General features: G+C 40.5%; 1 protein-coding gene across 4 annotated transcripts in view; it reads right to left on the bottom strand.

Moving 5' to 3' along the window:
- UNC5A (unc-5 netrin receptor A) overlaps positions 1 to 21,171 on the bottom strand; it is a 281,379-nt gene that overhangs the window by 129,022 nt on the left and 131,186 nt on the right. For 3 of the 4 annotated variants that reach the window (XM_075209143.1, XM_075209141.1, XM_075209144.1), the window contains exon 2: positions 1,498 to 1,749. In XM_075209143.1, coding sequence (XP_075065244.1) covers positions 1,498 to 1,749 — 252 coding nt within the window. The remainder of the gene's footprint in view (positions 1 to 1,497; positions 1,750 to 21,171) is intronic. The other variant, XM_075209142.1, reaches the window with a different exon arrangement.

The raw sequence follows: 21,171 nt of genomic DNA, 5'->3' as shown, positions 1-21,171 counted from the left end.
GAATTCAGCCCGGTGCTGAACGGGCTGGGGCTGTTTGTCACTATGGAAGAGGGATCCCATACTGCGAGTTTCCCTGTTATAGTGGCACCAGCCCTGCCTGTGATAGCCTAGTGATGTATCACATTTTTGTTGGACTCAGTGCTTTTATTCACCTTGATTTTGCCATGACCAGCCTAGGCTATGAACACTAGTGCTGGTAGTACATTTAGGGAGTGGATTTACACACTATTTATAAAAACAAAAATATTCATTTATTTACATTTTCTTAATTTACTAACACGGTCCTTGCTGATAATTATCATCATCAGCACTAATCTTGCACCAGGGCTGAAGTTGCCACAATAGATACACCTAACTGACAGTCGAATATCCGGCTGCTTCCACCTCTACCTAGTGCGTAAGGTGTGCAAACACCCTTATTGTACTTCTTCTATGCTTGCCTGTCCTTTCTATACCATTCACTAATCAAATGTACTTGTCCAACTCTACATGTGTCCCTAGTTGTTTAAATGGGCCATGATTGTTCTCAATAGAGATAGGCAATAGTGAATAAGTGGAGCTGTAAAGCTAAGTACTGTTGTGCATATACTAAAGTGTTGCACTAAGCAGGTATTGCTTCACATATAGGCCTTCATTGGTGTTTAAAGGAAAAATAAGAAAAAAAAACTGTTTTCTCAGAGCTAGGTCAATGTATCTGTTTATACTGTAAGTAGGGTTTATTTTCACTTGTTCTATAAATAATCAGTGAACATGTTATAAAAGGTCATTCTGCACAATTGCATTTATCAGCATATATTTAGCATGAGTGTGTGTTGCTTAAAGCTTTCTACATCAAGTTAACATGACATATCAGCCTAGAGTTAAACGGAACGTTGCCCCTAGTAGGCATATTGTCTTGAAAATTAAGTATACTAACTGAGCTTTACCATACTAAAAACTGTCAATAAAGAATTGCCAAGATATGGGATTACTCTCAGTATATTCATGAAATACTACTCTACAATAAACACATACATGTGTCATTTTATAAGGAGTTATGTTTTAGCATAATATGCGTTTAACATGTCCCACGTTAAAGACATATTGAGGGGAGGTCTACATTAGTGGGGTTACCATGAGTATATCTGTAGCCCAGACCTGACCCACGCCAGATCATCCATACTATGGGGAATCTAAGTCAACACCTTTGCATGAGTATATGGTAGTATCGATCAGATTTACGTATGTGTGCCATCCCATGCCCTCTCACTGCACCAAACCTCGACTGCCAACCATCTTTATAAAAGCAACCACTGAAAATAGTTTTGCCTTAACTGAGCCTAAGGTTACATTTTATGATTTTCAAATAATACAATAATAAAAAAGAACTAAAATGCAAAATAAAACAGCAAAAACAATGATGTGTAAAGTGTGAAGAGAGCTGCCTTTGTACCCATTATGCCTTAGGCCAAGGACAGTGGTATTGACTGTATCAGTATTGTGTAACCCCTGTATTACCCGTACTGCGGTCTGCACTGTGCTGGATCACATGGTCAGTCTGGTGGACCCACTCTCCGTTGCACTTGAAGTAGATTTGTGTAGCTGGGGTGGCTTTGCAGCTCAGGGTCACAGGCTTGTTCTTGACAATGAAGACATCCTCAGGCTCCAGGAGGAAATGTGGCAGTAATTCCCCCCCTTGTCCTCCCAGACTTGCTGCACCGGGCATTGGCATGGGGAAAGGATTCACTGGCCCCGAGCTCTGTTGGCATCCTGAAATCAGAGAACAGGAGGCTATTGAGTTCACCGCTCACCTGCTGCCTGCATGCATTAGCACCACTCCACATCTCTCCTTATCTTTCTCAATCACCTAAAGCCTCAAGCCTTTTTACTCTGCTATATTCATCTTGTTATTGATTTTCATGTTTTAAGCAATGACAAACGCTGCATTAAAAGACGCAATAAAACTATTGGACATTAAATTAAACTATATCCGTGTTACACATTCACAGATGAATGGTTTGAAAATGTTTTATTAGTTAACACTTTCCTTCTCTTTAAAGGACAATTTTAATGCCACAACCAAAACCATTTAATAAATATATCATACAGAGTGGTATAATCACAGTTCAACTTAAAAGCATCCATTATGAAGTATGCTAGTGTACTATACAGAGCTATTATTTCCCATGTATGTGTCTGGCTTACATTATGCTTTTCGGGGTCTAGGTCACATTGTACAATAGACCCACTTTCATCTGTTTATTAATATCTTAACATTTATTTGTATATATGTCAGAAAACTCTACAGTGCTTTACAATTACAGTCTTCCTAGTCTTCATTCCACCTTTGGTTATAGGCATTTTGGTATTCATAAAAACAAACAACAAACTATCAGTCCTGCAAAATAAATAAAGTAATGAGTGGCTAATTTATTATTTCTGCTAATAACCCTATATAAGCTCTGATGTTAATAATAGTTCATATTCTCCATTTCCAGTTTGAGTTTAATTACTTCCAGTTGTAAAGATGGCACTTCTACATTATTGAAAATGACACGTTACTCCTTCTACCTGTTTTATTTAAAGGGTATCTGCAGATGGATTTGGGGTGACTAGTTTATCCATAATTCCCAACATTTATTAATGTTGAGTCAGGACAAAGTGTCGCACAGGGGCGTGACACTCAATGGGGACGTGTCAGGGGGAATGTCAAGCACATTGAAAGAGCTTAGTTCTCCCCAGCCTCCTTACCCTAGCCTAATAACACATCTTTGATGCAGCGCACACTTGCCACTGAAATGCGTGGCATCGAAGGGACATCACTCAGAGGGACATATCTCCCCTTAGTCCCTGAATTAGGGCAAAAGTCTAATCGGGATGTTGGGCTTGTCCCGATTTAATGTTTAAATTGGGACAATTTTGAGGTATGCATTATTGGCCTGTGATTGACTGTTTTTTTCTATATCCTATTATTATTTTTATTTATATAGTGCCAGCATGTTCCACAACATTGTCCATTCAGAACACTTAATTCGGACACATCAGTCTCTGACCCTGAAGAACTTACAATCTAATTTCCAAACCACTTTTTTACAAACCAGAGGATCACTGTGCATGCTCGGAGGGGGCATCGTCAGGCCCTCCCCCAAATTTTGCTATGGGCATGGAGATGTTGTGTTCAGTCCCTGGCTGCTGCATACACTAAGTAGCCCCATCGTTCTGAATGCATATTTATAATTCACAGTATGCAGTTCTTTATGCCATAGGTAAACTAAGAGTTTATCTGACTAATTCATGGGGCAAGCTGTTAAAATGATCTCCTCTTTCTCTCTTCATTTTAACTTTCCTAACACCATGGGCTCCTACATTTAAAGTTCTAGTACTCCCACTTAATTTTGAATCAAACACATTTCCCCTAACATATATAACATGATTTATTTCTTTAATTTATATGCTTGTAACTCCAGCCCTTTAAAGTTTACTAGTTCTAGTGGGATTATATTGGTTTTCTAGGAGCAACAACTGTCTTTTAAAAGGTCACCCAACGTTGCCTATGATATGGTATCTATTAAATATGCTATCTGTATAAGTAGAGTATAGTCATAGTAACATGTATGTAATGTAAAGAATGTAAGTCTATTTTCTAGACAGTGGTTTAGAGGACACCTATTTCAAAATGTGACACAGACCATAGTGTAAATACTTCATGGGGTTATTACTTAGACAACAGAGATTTATGTAGTATATATAATGCATAACACAAATTAATTTCAATATTTCCTGTTGTGTCTTTCTCATTCTACAAAATAATATTCAACATAAAACACAATCTGTGAATTTGTATAAATCAAAAACATAATGTTAATACATGCATTTCCAACAATCATTTCAGTATTTTTTTTGTTACATCTAAAAACCATTAACTAATGCCATTGTAATTATTTTATGATTTGTATAAAACATACATTCTGGAGCCTTTATCATCTTTACAACTATTCAGTGTATTCTATGCTTTCAGAAACACAAGCACCATTAATTCACAGACGCTGAAATCTGGTTACATTAGTGAAAGAATTCAGCTGTCCTTTACAATAGGAATAAAAGCCCAATAATGACAAGTAGGCAGAACCCGATGAATAAAGAGAGGGCTGGTTTTCTCTACAAGATGGGGAAGTGTGTATTAATAGCTTTCATAAATAGATTGTGATAAAATAGATCCAGGGTCACATGTCTGTTCATTTTGTTACATTTATATCTATCCAGATGTTGGAATATTTGACGTTTCAGCTGCCATTTTATTATCTTGATATTCAAGTTAAGACTTTTGATCCTTAGAAACATGAACATACAAGTTTACTCCTTTGCTACGCAAGTAAATGCATACTCTGCCTATTCTGTCACCCCATCCTGTACATGCTGCCCACATTGTCTAAGACTGAGCTGCAATAAAAACACTTCTTACTAAGACCATAAAGAATCCTATGACAACATTCATTGGGATTGGAAAACGTAAAAAAATGATGCAAGTAAGTAAGAGATAGACACATTTTGGGGGGAGACCTGTTGTAGTCTGGTGAGCAAGCAAGTCATAACAGAGTAAATACAAAACAAAATCCATGACCTGAAGTACCAGTCCCAAACCTCAATCCTATTGAAAATATATGTAATGATTAGAAAATTGCATTTACCAACAGGGCCGTATGTACCTTAAAGCAGCCTGAGCAATAGTGCAAAGAAGAATGGCCAAAAAATGACAGAACAGCAAAGCCAGTGGAGACCTCCCCAAATAGACATGCAGCTGTAATGAAAGCTAAAGTGATATCTAAATGTGCTTTTACCAAGTATTAAAACAAGGGGGGATAATTAATTATTGTCTGTTTCTACTTGTAATTAATTAAGAAAAACCTTTGTTCTTTGAATTCCTGAATAAATACAGTTTGATTCCTTGACCAAACAAAAATGCAGATGAGGTGAATACTTTTTATAGTCATTGTCAGTGATCGAAGTATAAACTTAGTGACAGTATAGAAATGTAAATGTAGCAGTATGAAGAATGTAATAGCAATGTAAGTGAATATAATTTAATAGTTTGAAAATAAAGGCAGTAGAAGAAGGGTCAGGATGGCATACCACTGCATACACCGCTTTTTCAAGCACTAGTTACTGTAATATATAATAAGATATGGTGGTACAATTATAATTTGTCTTTAAAATATTATTTTGTAGTAGTAAGTAGTCTATTGGTACTCTAACACTAGTATATTATTACTTCATAGTACTACTGTGATTGGATGGGTTTGCTATACCACCCAGCTTCACCATTTGGGGTCTCACTGGTTTTATGCAACTAGTCACTGACTACTCCTACTGGTGCAGTTTGACCAAGCCAGCCAATCACTGAGAGTGTCAACTGCACACCACTGTGGAGTCCTCAGTTGTAGGAGGCTAACCACTGCTACCACATGTCTCCCTCGCTGGCACATGGAACAACTCATTCTTATTGGGCAATGTGTAGCTGCCATTTGCTCTTTGGTGAAATCTTCCTAGCCGCTTCCTGTGGATCAGGACTGCTGGGTACCTGGCAGAAGGCTGGTCTCCTTGCAGAACAATGGATTAATATGTGAAGTTTAATCTGCTGGTCATAGGAACACATTAGGGTAGGGACAAGTGTCATCACAGGAACTAGCAGTATCTAATGGTAATTGCATTTATTTGCTATATTATCTCCTCTAAGAGCTGTTTTAAGTGCATACATAAACCACAAGAACCTAATAGTCTATATTGACTACCAGTTCTTCTTTTGTAATATTTTTCACACAGGTCTGGGGGTGGCCATTCACAAGCCCTGGACATTGTACAATTGTACATTAACTGTAATAACAGAGGGTCTGCTCTCCCCTGTCCATATAGTCTAAACTATCTATTCTTTAGATTTTCCACCCAAACTTACTTCCACAGCTTTGGCACTAGGGTTAAGTGCCACATCCGAGCCAAATTCGGCTACAGTAGATTGGGGATGCAGTCTGGCAGCACTGGCATCTGGAGCTTACTGAGCTCCACTGTGATGCTTGGCCTCCTAGGAATCAAGGTTTATTAGAATCCTTCAAGACTTGGGAACAGAGTATTGGTAGTCTAAGACGCGTTCTTTCTGGGTTGTTGCGAGTGCCTCCACTAGACCACCGAGAGAGTGCACATACATAAAATTAACATATTTATAATATAATATAATTTCTAAATTGAGCATAATGTGGACCCATTGTTTATAACTTTTAAGGCCATAGAAAATGTCACCCTGGGAAGCAGAGGGGGTGATATTCAAAATAAGTTGGCACATTGAGAAGTGTGTTGGATAGATTGGTCATGATTGCACCATTTGGTCTTTTTATTTCCTTTTTAGTTATTCTCCTTTTTAGCCTCACTTTTAGTTTTTAAGTGATATTATTATTAAAATAATCAAGTGGCAGTCCAGACCGGATGTAACATCACCGAGGACTTTGCAGTTGCCACCTTTCACATTGACAGCTGAATCCACATTTACTATTTTTGTGAACCCTAGAAGTGAAGTCTCGCTTCATTACATTGTGGACTCCAGAATTAACTAAACGTTTAGGCCCATCGCTAGAGTCAAGTGACCTGACAGCAAGTCTGTCACCTTGGAAACATGTTTCCTCTAAGAGCTATACTGGTTGCATATTGGGATATGACGCGTACACCTGTTCACATATGCTTATACTCACTATCCTACCCTGTAACAGTGTGATTTCAGAAACAGGGTGCAACAGCTAGAAAAGAAGGCAGACCTAAATAAGTTCACTGGTAAAAAGAATGGTCAGAGGAAGGCAGGTTTGGTACACAGTAAGATTGCGCAATGTTTATGTTACAGTGTTTTCAAAACTCAGCTCCACTTGACATTATTAAAGGTTCTCAGCAATCTTTGTCACTCATTGAGTCTTCAGAAAAGTCAGAACTGTATAGCAGAACGGAGGCATGAACGAGTGCCACTGATGATAAGGAGGAGGGGTCTGCCATGACTGCGTTTGATGACACCCTTGTCTCTCCTACTTTTTTTATCCTCTTGTGCCCTCTCAATGATGACTGATTTATCAAGGCATTCATACTTTAACACAACCTGCGTTTGGTTTACAACGCACATTTTTCAGCTCTGCACACGTCCAAATTCATCAAGGAATGGATTTCAAGATATGTGCGCTGTTGAATTTGGGTGTAGGTCTGCTGTGCTCTACTACACAAGATACTACAGGATACATCTAATGCCTATGTGGAATATAAATTTGCAAAAGAATGTACAGAAAAAAAAAATATATTGAATCAATGTGACTTGTTAATAATACGGGGCCTGATTCATTAAGAATCTTAACTGAAGAAACTTCTTATTTAAGTCTCCTGGACAAAACCATGTTACAATGCAAGGGGTGCAAATTAGTATTCTGTTTTGCACATAAGTTAAATACTGACTGTTTTTTCATATAGCACACAAATACTTGATAGCTTATTTGTACTCTGAAATTTAAAGTTGATATTTGTGTGCTACATGAAAAAACAGTCAGCTTATGTATATTACAGTCTGTATGCATTTGATAATTAGCAATGTCATCCAGTGTACATTGTGTGCTGTGTATGCACTTCTGTAACAATTGTTCGAGTGTGTATATGGCTGTGCAAGATGTGAGAGACTTGCACATCTGTAAGCCCAGATTTTGCATCTAAATTAATAACTTGCAACATTGAAGGCCATTGATAATGCAGAGAGAAGTTTGCAGGTCATTTAGCAGGAACTGGTTAGGGTCATTGTATAAAGAAGAGCAGGATCCTGAGGTCCATATCTGAATACCAGTTATAAGAAAAGGTAAAAGGGAATAGTGTCAGGGAGGTTAGTTTGGAGTTAACACATCCCAAAAAATATGCCAAATTGTCTGATATTCAGGTGGAACAGGATATTTCCTCTAGCAACCAGGGGGATGTCTGTTCCAGTAAAGGTGGGAACAAGAGTTTAGTGAAGGCCAGGCATGTGCTAGTGGTATGGATCTCAATTATTAGGGGGATATAGTAATCTGTCACCAGGACAGTGAATGGCAAACAGTCTGCTGTCTCCCAGGTACTTGCATTTGACATATTGTGGATGGTGTTGCTAAATTGTTGGGAAAAATTTTCTAAACTCAGCTCCAGTTGGCTTTTAAATGGGTCACTGCAATCTTTGTCACTCATTTCATTGTCATTAAAATCAGAACTGTATAGCAGAACAGAGGCATGAATGAGCGCTACTGAGGGTGAAGAAGTGAAGTGGAGGGGGCTGTCACCCCTACGCCTGTCGCTATCCTTTCCTCTCCTTATCCTCAAGCGCCTGCCGATGGATAACTCATCATCTTCAGCGAAATATGTCAAGATTAAAACATTTTTCTTTCAGTTTTTCTTTTTACTTTGCAGAACAATTATTCTCTTATATTTTAAAATAAATTTCAGTTTATTTTACCTACTCCAGTCACAATTTTGCAATTCTTAACCCCCCCTCCCCCCAAAAAAACCCCAAAAACCTTGTGCATCCTAGTTGGACTATTGAATAATCAGGCCCTGGTTGGGACAATGGAAGTAGTGGTTGTGGCAAAGAAAGTCGACAGCCTTTTGTAAGTGGTGAAAGAACCAACTAGAGGGGTAGCCCTTCTGGACTTGGCACTATCTAACCATACAGATATTATATCTAATGTACAGGTGAGGGTGGTGAGGATTGTAAATGGTAACATTTCATATGGGTTTAAATATAATATTTTGTAGGGGGTAAAAAAACTATTAATTGTAGATGAGCAAAGGTTAACCAACTCAGAGAAGCTTGTAGACTGGAAAAATATACTTTGAAATAAATACATGGCACTCAAATAGTAAATTATAAAATTATTTTATTATTATTAATTTCTAGAAATGAAAGGCAACCAATGTTGTTAAATAAGAAAGCATTGGAGGTCATAAGGTAGAAAGTTTAAAATGTAAAAAATTGGAAGGAACTAAAAATCCATTAGGGAAACATACAGAGTTTTAGCATAGCAAAAAACAATAACTAATCTAATCTAAAATTATTTCCTAAGTACATAAATAGAAAAATGAAGCTGATACTATTAGGCCACTGAAATATGAACTAGGAAAAATAACTGTAGATGAAGAGACAGCTGATCCCACTAATATGTTTTTTATATATTGTTTGTATTTGTATTGTTTGTTTGTTTGTATTGACAAAGGAGGAACAATGCCAGGTTGTGTTGCCTGTATACACCATTACACATACAGTACCTAGCCCAGATCGCTTTCATGCAACTATGCTAAAGATGCTTATGTTCAATAGTTGATAAACCACTATTTATTTGACCACTATTTGTTATCTAGTGGCACATGACCAGGTCAGTGATACTAGATTGGTAGAAATCAAATATTGTACCAATATTTACAATGGGAACAAAATTGGAAGTGGGAAATTATAGTCCTGTGAGCCTGACTTCACTAGTGACTAAATTACTAGTATAGATTCTGAGGGATGCAATTCTGAAATATGTTGTAGATAATATTGTAGAACACAGATGGTTTCCATTACAAAGTACAAAATGGGTGAGACACAGCACAAAATCCCTGTGCTCCTTGATTTGCATCTGTATATCTAGATTTCTGCCAGATTGCCTGGGTGTGTGGGAGCTTGCAGTGGGTAATAGAAGAACATGGGCAGAGCGAGGGGATTCCTTACAGAGTAGGTACATTGGTGATGTGAAACAATCAAAATTCATTTAATAATCCAAAATGATGAAAATTACTTAAAGGGGCGGAGTGGGTACATTTTTACATCTATTTATTTAATGATAATTAAGTCACTGATTGTGCTGTTTTATTGGATGCTGGCTAAATATTTTACTTTAGTGACAAAGGAACCATTCATGTTAATGTAAGCAAGATGTGCTGAGAACTGTAGAGAATAACTTAAGTTCACATGTTTTACTGAATATATATAGAAAAGTACATTAAAATGAATATTTGCTTACAGTAATATATGTAAGTATGTAAATATTACTTTAAACAATTAATGACAAAATAAAAGTTGAACTATAGAATTTCCAAATCTGCAATGCCTCCTGTCTTTTTAGTTTCTATTAACTTTTAAAAGGTCATATCTAGAGCAATGCTTCTGGGTAACCTGGTAGAATCTCCTAATTGATTGGTTTCCTTTAAAGTCAGGAATTTGCATGGAGGACTCTGCTAATTTCGCTTGCCACCCTTTGTGATAAGGTAGCAAACTTTGTTGATTTTGTCACTGATCAAAGATAACTAGCTAACAGGCAAACTAAAGGGAGTCAGAGCTCTACTTGAGCTGGCTAAATATGTGGTGGTCTACAGGGGCGCATGGAGGATTGTCCGGAGGGGGGGGTTTCTCCCCGCCGACCCAAAAAACCCCCAAAAAACCGAGAGAGAGCTGCTGCGCATGCGCCCGCGCAGGAACTCCGTTTCGCCAGCGCTGTCCTATACAGCAGCCGCAGCGCTGTCTACGAAGCGTCTGCAGCGCTGCTGTATACAATACAGCACCGCCGCGGACGCTTCTCTGACAGCGCCGCGGCTGCTGTATAGGACAGTGGCCACTTAGTTAGCGCAGGGGGGGGGGTTTCTAGAGACTCAGAAACCCCCCTGCGTGCGCCACTGGTCTAGTTGATTTATATAAGAGGAGCAGATGCACATAGACATGAAGCGATTATCTACCTAGATTTTCAGACCAGCACCACAATTTTCAATCATTTTAGGGTCCACACATCAGACGATATCAAGCTAGTTTGGTCTAAAACACAAATAGCTTTACAAAATTGCCACATGCATGGTTGGATTAACTCTTGTGCTGCCAATGACATAGAATCCACATCAGCCTATGCTATAATTAGGCCCTTCACCACGGCTTAGGGCATAAAGCCTGTAATTACCTAGGTTTAATAGGCCACCAACAATCATCAGCTGGGGCTCATACCGCTCAAGGAAACTCAGTGTGGAATGTAAAAAAATGGATGCACAGCTCCAATATCTAATAGGCAGAACAAACAATATGATTTCCAACCTGGAGCGCACAGACTGGAAGTACATGGGCGGACTTTCGATAAGCAAATTGTCATATCAATATACACCAGACAAAGATACAAACACCAACTGCTCAGTACAAACGCAGAGTACGTAAAGCAACAGAGCTGTGCATCCATTTTTTACATAGCTTTTAGCCATATATTTGTTTATTCAATATATCTGGGCTTTGTATTTTGCTCTTCATGTATCATGCAATGTGTAATGGATCACTGCTTTCCATATATGTCATGTATGGCCCTGCAGACCTTTTGTTGTACCTTATAAATAAAAGATAATAATAATACATTCCACACAGAATTTCCTTGATGCAGTATAAGCGAGCCCCGGCTGATGAGTGTTTGGTGGTTTGTAAAAGCCAGGTAATTCCATACTTTATGTTTGTTTGTCTTCACACTGTTTCATGTCACACTTGTCTTGACAAAGGTTCATGGGACTGGACCGAAACGTCGACCTAACGTGAAATATCGGATTGAAATAAAAGGATTATATCAAAATGGTGAGTGTTCTCTCTATCTTGAATATATGCTAGCCCTTGTGAAAACATTGCTACTGTGGAGCACCCCAGAGGATGACTCCTTGAAGTTGTGCGTGCAGTTGTTCGATTATACACAGTATATATACATGTATATATGTATATATAATATATATATATATATATATATATATATATATATATACACAAGTTAACACGTGCATGATACTCATGCATTCTAGGCAAGTCAAGCTACTTAATGTCTTAAAAAAGTTCTTGTCATGCATTTGGGCCTAGCCCAGGCCTCCTCAGGGAAAGAGCGTTACTTCCCAACACAAGCGCCCTTTTTAATGTGTGTTCATGAGGTAAAATTACCTCACGAAAATGAGTTTGACCCCTCAACTCGTAAATTTAGCCTTTACTACTGGAAGTTAAAATAGTTTTTTCCACACACACACACACACACTAACACATGCCGCTAAGCTTTTACTTTTATAATATTAGATAATGCTAAGAATTTAGTAGGTCAGTGTATAACTCCACCCAGCAGGTGGCGCTGCAGCTTGTTTTTTTCACACACAGACTAACACATGCCGCTAGGCTTATATATATTAGATATATGTATATATCACAAAAGTGAAAAGAGGTGCCATAACATAGTGTAGTACTACAAACATGCATTCAATTACAATGTATTAACAAGGTATCTGCGCAAAAGTGAAATGTGTTAATCTGAACCAGACAGCATCGGTACCCGGATCTTTTGTAAATACAAGTTAGATGAAGAGATGCAAAGATACATAATTGGTATTATTAAAAACACTAGAAATCACTGATTAAAATATGTTGAGTTAATTTTCGAAAACAATGTTTATTAATATGCTTATTGCAGTAAATACTCTGTAGTATGTGTTTTGTAGACATTTTCCATGTTTCCATGTTATGGCGTTGCTACTCAGCGGTCTCCCAGACAACTATGAGATACTTGTTACCGCACTTGATGCTCAACTAGACGTCAAGCTCACGTAAGAACATGTCAAAAGCAAGCGTGTGGGTGAATACAAGCGGAAAACAGAGTGTTGGCATTGAAGATATGCCCAGAGCAAGATTGAGATTAAAGACATAAGATTGGGATAACAACTATAGTCAGCAATGTGAAACAAGTTCATTTTTTTCTTCAAGAGACTTGGTCACCTAAAGGTTAAGTTCCAAATTTGGAAAGCTAGAATGAAAACGTAACCATGAAAAGGCCAAAATTGTAATAAAAGGGATGACAACTTCGCTATTGAGGCTGCCTTAAACACCACTATGTGTTAAAGATATCAAGGCATGCATGGTATATTGTCTCCTTACCCACGAGTCATATATCTAACAAGTTAACCCGTGCATGATACTCATGCATTCTAGTCAAATCAAGCTACTTAAGGTGTTAAAAAGGTTCTTGTCATGCATTTGGGCCATAGCCCAGGCCTCCTCAGGGGAAGAGCGTTACTTCCCGACGCAAGCGCCCTTTTTTAACGTGGTTTTGTCCACATGTCACCAACTCATCATTTTTCTCCATCACCTCATCCTTCATCTTTATCGCCACATCTATCCAGATGTCTATCCAGACACAGGGATGTCTCTCAGTGGTCCTGAGTATCACACTCCTCTCGCACTGGCACCCCCGGCAACCACCAACCACTCCCCACTGTCACCCCCGGCAACCACCAACCACTCCCAACTGTCACTTCTCCTTCAAGATATATATATATATTTTTTTAAAATCTTTATAAACACTTTTAACAATTAACAAATTAAATTAACAAATTAAAAACATCTTAGTATACCAAATTTCAGCCCCTTCTGAGTTTTTTTCCACACACACTAAGAATTTAGTAGGTCAGTGTATAACTTCGCCCAGCAAGTGGCGCTGCAGCTTGTTTTTTTTTTTCACACACAGACACACGCCACTAGGCTTTTATATAGTAGATGATAGGAGCTTTTTCGCTGACCTTGACCAAAGTAAGATGGAAAGAGTTACCTTAGGTAATGGACACTATATAATCGCTTAAGGAATAGGTGAGGTTGCTTTCAATGCCCATTCTCCCCTACACTTTCCGTAAAGATACCAGTAAATACTATATGTACTTGTTGTCATTGAAGAAAGTCACATACCAAGACAATGGTGTGACATTCAAACATAACAGCTGCATCATCACAAAAAGGAGTCAAGACTCTTGTGGAAGAAAAAAATACTTATAAATTGTACTAGCTTAAGTCAAAAAAGGGATCAACATTGTCAAGCAGGAACAACATATGAACTGCATCCATATGCCTCATCAGGGGCAGGCTGGGCTGGGGGCAGGGGGGCATCTGCCCCCCGGACCAGTCCCATAGTGGGCTATCTTTGGCTGGGTCACTGTGCCACATGCATTTTTTTTCCTTTAAAACAGACTGCTGAATTGAATCTTTCCTGCCAGGCCAAAATTTGCCAGTCCTCCCCTGTGCCTCACCAACGTCTAGGCCAGTGGTTCCCAAACTTTTGCAGTTCGTGGCACCCTTAGAGTCTCCATAATTTTTTAAAGGCACCCCTCCAAAATAATTACCGAGCAGGCCTGTTTTAGAAGTAGTTGGGTCAAAAAATTGTAATAAGTATTTAGGTCAGGACAGAAATGCTTATTTAGTTGTATGCAAAAATGCCCCCTCTGCATCCAGACACTCTGCCCTCTCTCACACTGCCCCCTCTGCCCTCTGTCATGCTGTCCCCCCTCCTCTGCCCTCTGTCATGCTGTCCCCCCTCCTCTGCCCTCTGTCACGCTGTCCCCCCTCCTCTGCCCCTCTCACGCTCCTCTGCCCTCTGTCACTCTGTCTCCCTCCTGTCACAATGTCCCCCTCCACTGCCCCTCTCACGCTGTCCTCCTCCTCTCCCCTTTGTCATGCTGTCTCCCTCCTGTCATGCTATCCCCCTCCACTGCCCCTCTCACGCTGTCCCAGCTCCTCTGCCCTCTGTCCCAACTCCTCTGCCCTCTGTCACAGCTCCTCTGCCACGCTGTCCCCCTCCTGTCACGCTGTCACTCTCCTCTGTCCCCCTCCTGTCACGCTGTCCCCCTCACGCTGTACCCCTCCTCTGCCCTCTGTCACGATGTCCCAGCTCCTCTGCCCTCTGTCACAGCTCCTCTGCCACGCAGTCCCTCTCCTCTGTCCCCCTCTTGTCATGCTGTCACTCTCCTCTGTCCCCCTCCTGTCATGCTGTCACTCTCCTCTGTCCCCCTCCTGTCACGTTGTCACTCTCCTCTGTCCCCCTCTTGTCACGCTGTCACTCTCCTCTGTCCCCCTCTTGTCATGCTGTCACTCTCCTCTGTCCCCCTCCTGTCACGTTGTCACTCTCCTCTGTCCCCCTCCTGTCACGTTGTCACTCTCCTCTGTCCCCCTCTTGTCACGTTGTCACTCTCCTCTGTCCCTCTCCTGTCACGCTGTCACTCTCCTCTGTCCCTCTCCTGTCACTCTCCTGCCCTCTCTCACTTTGCCCCCTCTGCCACGCGCCAGCCATAAAAAAAAAAAAAACAGAAACACTTACCAATCCGCGCGGCGCCGGGACCCAGCATCCTCCTCTCTCACGCAGCAGTGGTCACTGATATGACAGCTGCGTGAGAGAGGAGGCTGCTGGGTCCCGGCGCCGCGGCACCCCTGGGAGCCGCGGCGCACAGTTTGGGAACCGACGGTCTAGGCCATAAGAACCATCAGAGCAATTCAGAAGTTTGTTAATGAACAGTTCACTAACGGTATCAAGATTAATTGGTGCACGTGCTGCTTGAAAGGCAACATGAGAAAGACATATTTTCCAAATACCAACAGTAGCAGAGCTGAACAGCCTCTGGAATTGATACATATGGATGTGTGTGGACCAATGAGCATTGAGACTTCAGGAAGAAACAAATTTTTTTCTCACACTCATGGATGGTAAGTCAAGAAATACAATAGTCTACCTTCTTCGCTGTAAAGATGAAGTACCAGAGAAATGCAAAAGTATGCTGCCAAGTAGGCAAGTAAGCAAAAAGTTTGGTTGAATGCCAAAGATACTGTGTACAAATAATGGGACTGAATACACAAGTGGTAAGACACAAGCTATCTTGAAAAAGAACAGATTTGTGTTCCAGACCACAGTACCATACACCACTGTAGAATGGTATAGCAGAGAAAGAACTGTACTCTCTGTGAAAGTGGGTGAAGTGTGCTCTTTGACACATGGGTGTGAGACATATATGACAGTCTGTTACCTCTATAATTGTTTACCGAGTAAGGATACAGAGAAAACCCCACATGATCTGTGAAGTTCATGAGACGGAAGTCTGAATAGCAGCATATTAAATTATTTGAAAGCAGAGTTTGCGTGAATCACTTAAATTTCACAAAATTACTAGCTCAGACTAAGCATCGAGCTCACTGATTAATACAGGAAACTGAGCAAAGTGTCATTGAAATATAACTATAGCTATTGAAGATGAGAGAGAGTGGCACCTCTACCCAGAGTTAGAAGATTCCCAAGATGGAACAAGAGCATTCTTTCCTACATTTAAACAGAATATCACAAAACAAGCTAGAGTAGTGGAAGACGATGCAAAGACTGCCTAACCATGAGAAGCAGGTGAGTTAAAGCTGCTAATGAATATATTAAGTGTCTCAACCAGCTCCAGATCTAGTAAATTACAAAGTTACCACCAGGCAAGAATGCAATTGGATGCAAACAGTTTTTACAACAAAGTTCACAGATTTAAGGAAAGATTAGTCACAAAGGGATATTTGCAAAAATATGGTGAAGATTATGATGTAACTTTTGCTCCAATCTCTAAACAAAGTATATTCAGAACCCTGATAGCCATAGCCAGCAGCAAGAAAGGAGTGAGACATTATGATATGAAAACAATTTTCTTCAATGGTGAAAATGATGAGGGGTTATACATATGTTACAACCTGATGAATATGCAAGAAACAGAGAAGAGGACTTTGGGCCTCATTTAGAGTCAGATGCAATGTGTGTCTACGACGTACATGAAAGAGCAGGAGTGGTAGTGTGCCGCAGCTTGGTGGGGTATTACGAGTGGCATGCAATCCCAGTTATGTCCCACTCGTAATACCCTACCAAGCTGCGATCAGTTCCCACAGCTGGCTAACTACTTGCGCCACCTAATACCTGACGCACTTTTTCTGTCTTTTTTGACGTGTGTTCCGCCTGCATCTTGATCCGACTAGGATAGTTTTTGCGGGTAGACACCCACAGTATCATGGTTATGCCTACATAACTCCATGTTACACCCTTTCCCTCGTACTGAGACACAAGCTGAAAATCAGACGGAACTGTGGCTTACTGTGCATGCACGTCAGTGGAAATGTGCAGGATGCGCCAAAAACGGACTTTGTGTCTGACTCTAATTGAGGCCCTTTGTTGGCAAGCTACAAACATCACTATATGGACTAAAGCAATTACCCAGAGCATGGAACTCTAAGATGAACAAGGGTTTGTTAGAGGAAGGGTTCACACAAAGTCAAGCCAATCCAAGTAGTCAAAATGGGCTGGCATACTATGGTATGGCATACCACCAATTCTCCTACTGCTTTCATTGTAAACTATCAAATTCCATTCACTTACATTTTCCATACCGTCACTTCTAAATTTCCACTTTGACTACTGTAAGTATATTAAAGTGAATTTACCTCCTTTTCTGTGTAGATGATCTGATCATAGCTCACAAGAAGACAAAGAAATCACAAAGGTAATAAAGTTATCCACAAACAATTTGAAACTAAGGACATGGAAATTAGAAATACTATATGGGGATACAGATACGGAGAGAAAAAGATGTGAGCTTTGTACTCAACAAGCGCTAAAATGTGTGCAATGTTCAACCAGTATGGGATGACAAGAAACAATTGTACATCAACACTGATTGATAGAGCCTACTTAAAGCTGGAAGAAAAAGATGATCTATTACCTATCAAAGAGATGTAGAGACAAGTACTTGGTGCATTTATTAGACATGGCAAAAACTACATGTGAAGATATTTAAACCACAATGTGAATTTTCTGCAGAAGTGTTTGTAACCCTCTCTAAAAAGAAACTGGTATGCAGTTAAGACAGACATGCAATTTCTTAAAAAGACTCAAGATTTGAACCTGAAGATATTCACAAAAGATTAATTTAAATTGAGTTTGCAGGCTCAACGTTCCCAAACAGGGACTAAAACATTATAGTTAATTTCTATTTTTACTGTGAAACCAAGACAAAGGATGGTGAGTTAGAATAGGTGAAACAGACAACACGAATAATGAAAGGGTGATATGCAGTGTTGTAGCTAAAGGACAAAATCAGAGTAACTAACACCTTTCCAAGAGCTGTGCAAAACTGGTTCCAGACCCTAATGTTACACCATTGGTGGGATAAGGTGACTTATGCCAGCACTGATAGCATACTGCTAATAAGAACCTTGAATTGCCAGAACTTTGTTTCTTTTATAATGAAAATATAGCTGAATTCTAAGGATTAATATCTATTTGCATTTAAACAGAAGAGGTAGAACATAGAAGGCCTGATTCATGACCATAGGCAAAACGAACGTATTCATCTAGAAACAGATCTGAAGAAACGTCTCATGTTGTATACGGGTGTAGGTACGGTGTGCATATACGGCACTTGCTGTATTAAGGCAGACACAACACACTGCTGGATACGTACAATATAAATTTGTGCAATAAAATGTCCCAGCAGAATGCACAGAAAGAAATAAAATATTCAACTATTGTCACCTGTTAATATAGTATTGACATTAATTAACATTTTCCTTTCCCTGATGCAATTTGTTTATCAGGCTGTTATTAATGTCTACTGAACATAAAATGCATTTTTACAGTTGCTATCAATTGCAAACACATGTTCTAGCATGCATACGTGACTGACATCACTATCACTGAGCACTTGTATCTGCTTTATAGCTAGTGCAAATGAAAAACACCTTACAGCTGACCAAAGCTTGAATCAGATGCTGCTGCATGCGCTTGTTTTTGGCACACCCTTACTCAGTGGCGGGCTGGGACGGGGGGCAGGGGGGCAATAGGCCCCCGGACCGGTCGTCCATTGTACATTTCGGGCCGCCATACCCACCCGCCCGCACCTACTATACTAACTATTGAAAGAGAGCCGGCACATCGGCTCTTTCTTACTGCAGTGAGAGAGAGCCGATGCGCCGGCTCTCTTTCAAAAGTTAGTATAGTAGGTGCGGGCGGGCGGGCGGCCCAGAACACAGGAGCTGCTTTGAGGAGCCAGCACAGACGACGCAGGAAGAAGGAGGAGGAAAAAGAGAGCTCAGGTAAGTAAATTACAGTGGGATGGTGAGAAGGGGGGGGGGCTGATGAGAAGAGGTGGCTGGAGACTAGAGGGGGCTGATGAGAAGGGGGGCTGATGAGAAGGGGGGACTGAAGACTAGAGGGAGCTGATGAGAAATGGGGGGCTGATGAGAAGGGGGGCAGGAGTCAAGAGGGGGCTGATGAGAAAGGGGAGGTTGGAGACTAGAAGGGGGATGATGAGAAGAGGGGGCTGATGAGAAAGGGGGGGTTGGAGACTAGAAGGAGCTGATGAGAAGACGGCGCTAATGACAAGGGGGACAGGAGACAAGAGGGGGCTGATGAGAAAGGGGGACTGGAGACTAGAAGGGGCTGATGAGAAGACGGGGCTAATGAGAAGGGGGGCAGGAGACAAGAGGGGGCTGATGAGAAAGGGGGACTGGAGACTAGAAGGAGCTGATGAGAAGACAGCGCTAATGACAAGGGGGACAGGAGACAAGAGGGGGCTGATGAGAAAGGGGGACTGGAGACTAGAAGGGGCTGATGAGAAGACGGTGCTATTGAGAAGGGGGGCAGGGATCAAGAGGGTGCTGATGAGAAGATGAGGCTGGAGATTCCAGAGGGCAGGAGGGTGGAGAGAAGGGAGGATTTTTTTTATAGTATGATACATACTATAAAAACATAAGTAATATAAAAAATAAATCAGTAAAATATTAATTTGCAATAATAATCTCTATTAAATGTGAGGAAAGTTGTAACCCGTAATTGATTGTGGGGCTGGTGGGGAAATTGACATGTGTATTAAATGGGAATGTTAATAATTTAATGTCGGGGATAGTGAGGGGTTAAATCGGTCTGTTTGTTAAATGTAGAGGTTATCAATTTAATGTCTGGGCTGATGAGGGGGTTATGTTTGTTTATTAAATGGGAATGTTATTAAATGTTATTAATTTATTATAGGGGATTGATTGTGGAGAAGGAGGCTTTTAATTTATTGTTGGCTGGTTAGGGGGAAGGAGGCCTAATTATTAAACATGGGTGCTATTAATTTGATGTCAGGGCTATATGGAGGAAAATAGACATTACACTTAAATGCTATTAATTACATTCTGGAGCTGATTGGGTGGAAGTAGGCCTGTTTATTAAACAGAAAAAGCTACTGATTTAATGTCTGTGGGGAGGGAGGCCTAGATTCTTCACTCACTACTCAAAACGTGAATAATAACTATCTCTTATCCAAACAGGAGCCCAACATTCCAGGATCCAGCCAAGCAGCAACGGAGCATAAGACCAGCAAGCAGAAGACACCGGTGATGCGTAACCACTGAAAGGAAGCATCTACTCCCACAAAGGTACGTTGTGGAGGGAGAGAACCTAGTGGTTCAGTGGCAAACTCGGTGCAGGAGCCTATGCAGTCCGTGCATAGTCAGCAGCATCATGTACTACTTTATATGGCAGTGTCATCCATTGACAGATTATTGTACTACAAGTTGTATATTCTGTCAATGGGTGATGCGGTCGAATCCAACAGTATGTGATGGCCACTTATGTGCGGACTGCATAGACTGCCTACACCTCGTTTCTGAAATGACAGTGTACAGTGCTCCTCTCCTAGACTACAGCAGCCTTGCAGCAACAAATGACTGTGTGAGTGTGATCGCCACAGTATTGATGGTCCCAGGGTGTCAGAATATAATCCATTATAATCAGACAGGTATGTGAAAAAGGGAGGAACATATACAATAAATAACATACAATATAAAGGGAGGTTTGATTTTTGTTGCATTATTTATTTTCATTATTTAAGATTTACATTTATAATAATAAAAGTACCGCTGGATTAAGCAACACTAAAATAACCTCTTTTTTTATATTGATAAATATATTATAGTTAAAACAACCCTTTTAGGTTAGGCCGCTACTTATGGGCCAGTGCTGTGTGCTTGCCCCCCGGGCCGAAGTCTGCCAGCCCTCCCCAGCCTTTACGCTATATTGACTTTGTGCAATGTAGCCTGTGAGAAGTATCCTTTGTGTTTGAAGATTAATTGGATGTACTTGCAGTCTCTGGGCATGCGCAGTGCAATTTAACCCAAGGTACGGCACGTACCGACATTTACGTGCTGAATCAGGCCCAGGATGTCTTTAAGCATTCGAAATGATGCACAAGACCGTGCAATGGCGTAAAGCCAGTAGGAAAGTTAATTAGCTTAGCCTGAAACACCTCACTTTTTCAAGGGGGTACTTGAAAAAGTGAGGTGTTTCACGTTGAGCACACGTCCAATTATAT

The sequence above is a fragment of the Mixophyes fleayi genome, chromosome 4, assembly GCF_038048845.1.
Source record: "Mixophyes fleayi isolate aMixFle1 chromosome 4, aMixFle1.hap1, whole genome shotgun sequence".
In the NCBI taxonomy this organism is placed as follows: Eukaryota; Metazoa; Chordata; class Amphibia; order Anura; family Limnodynastidae; genus Mixophyes; species Mixophyes fleayi.
This window is presented reverse-complemented; position numbering and strand designations above follow the sequence as displayed.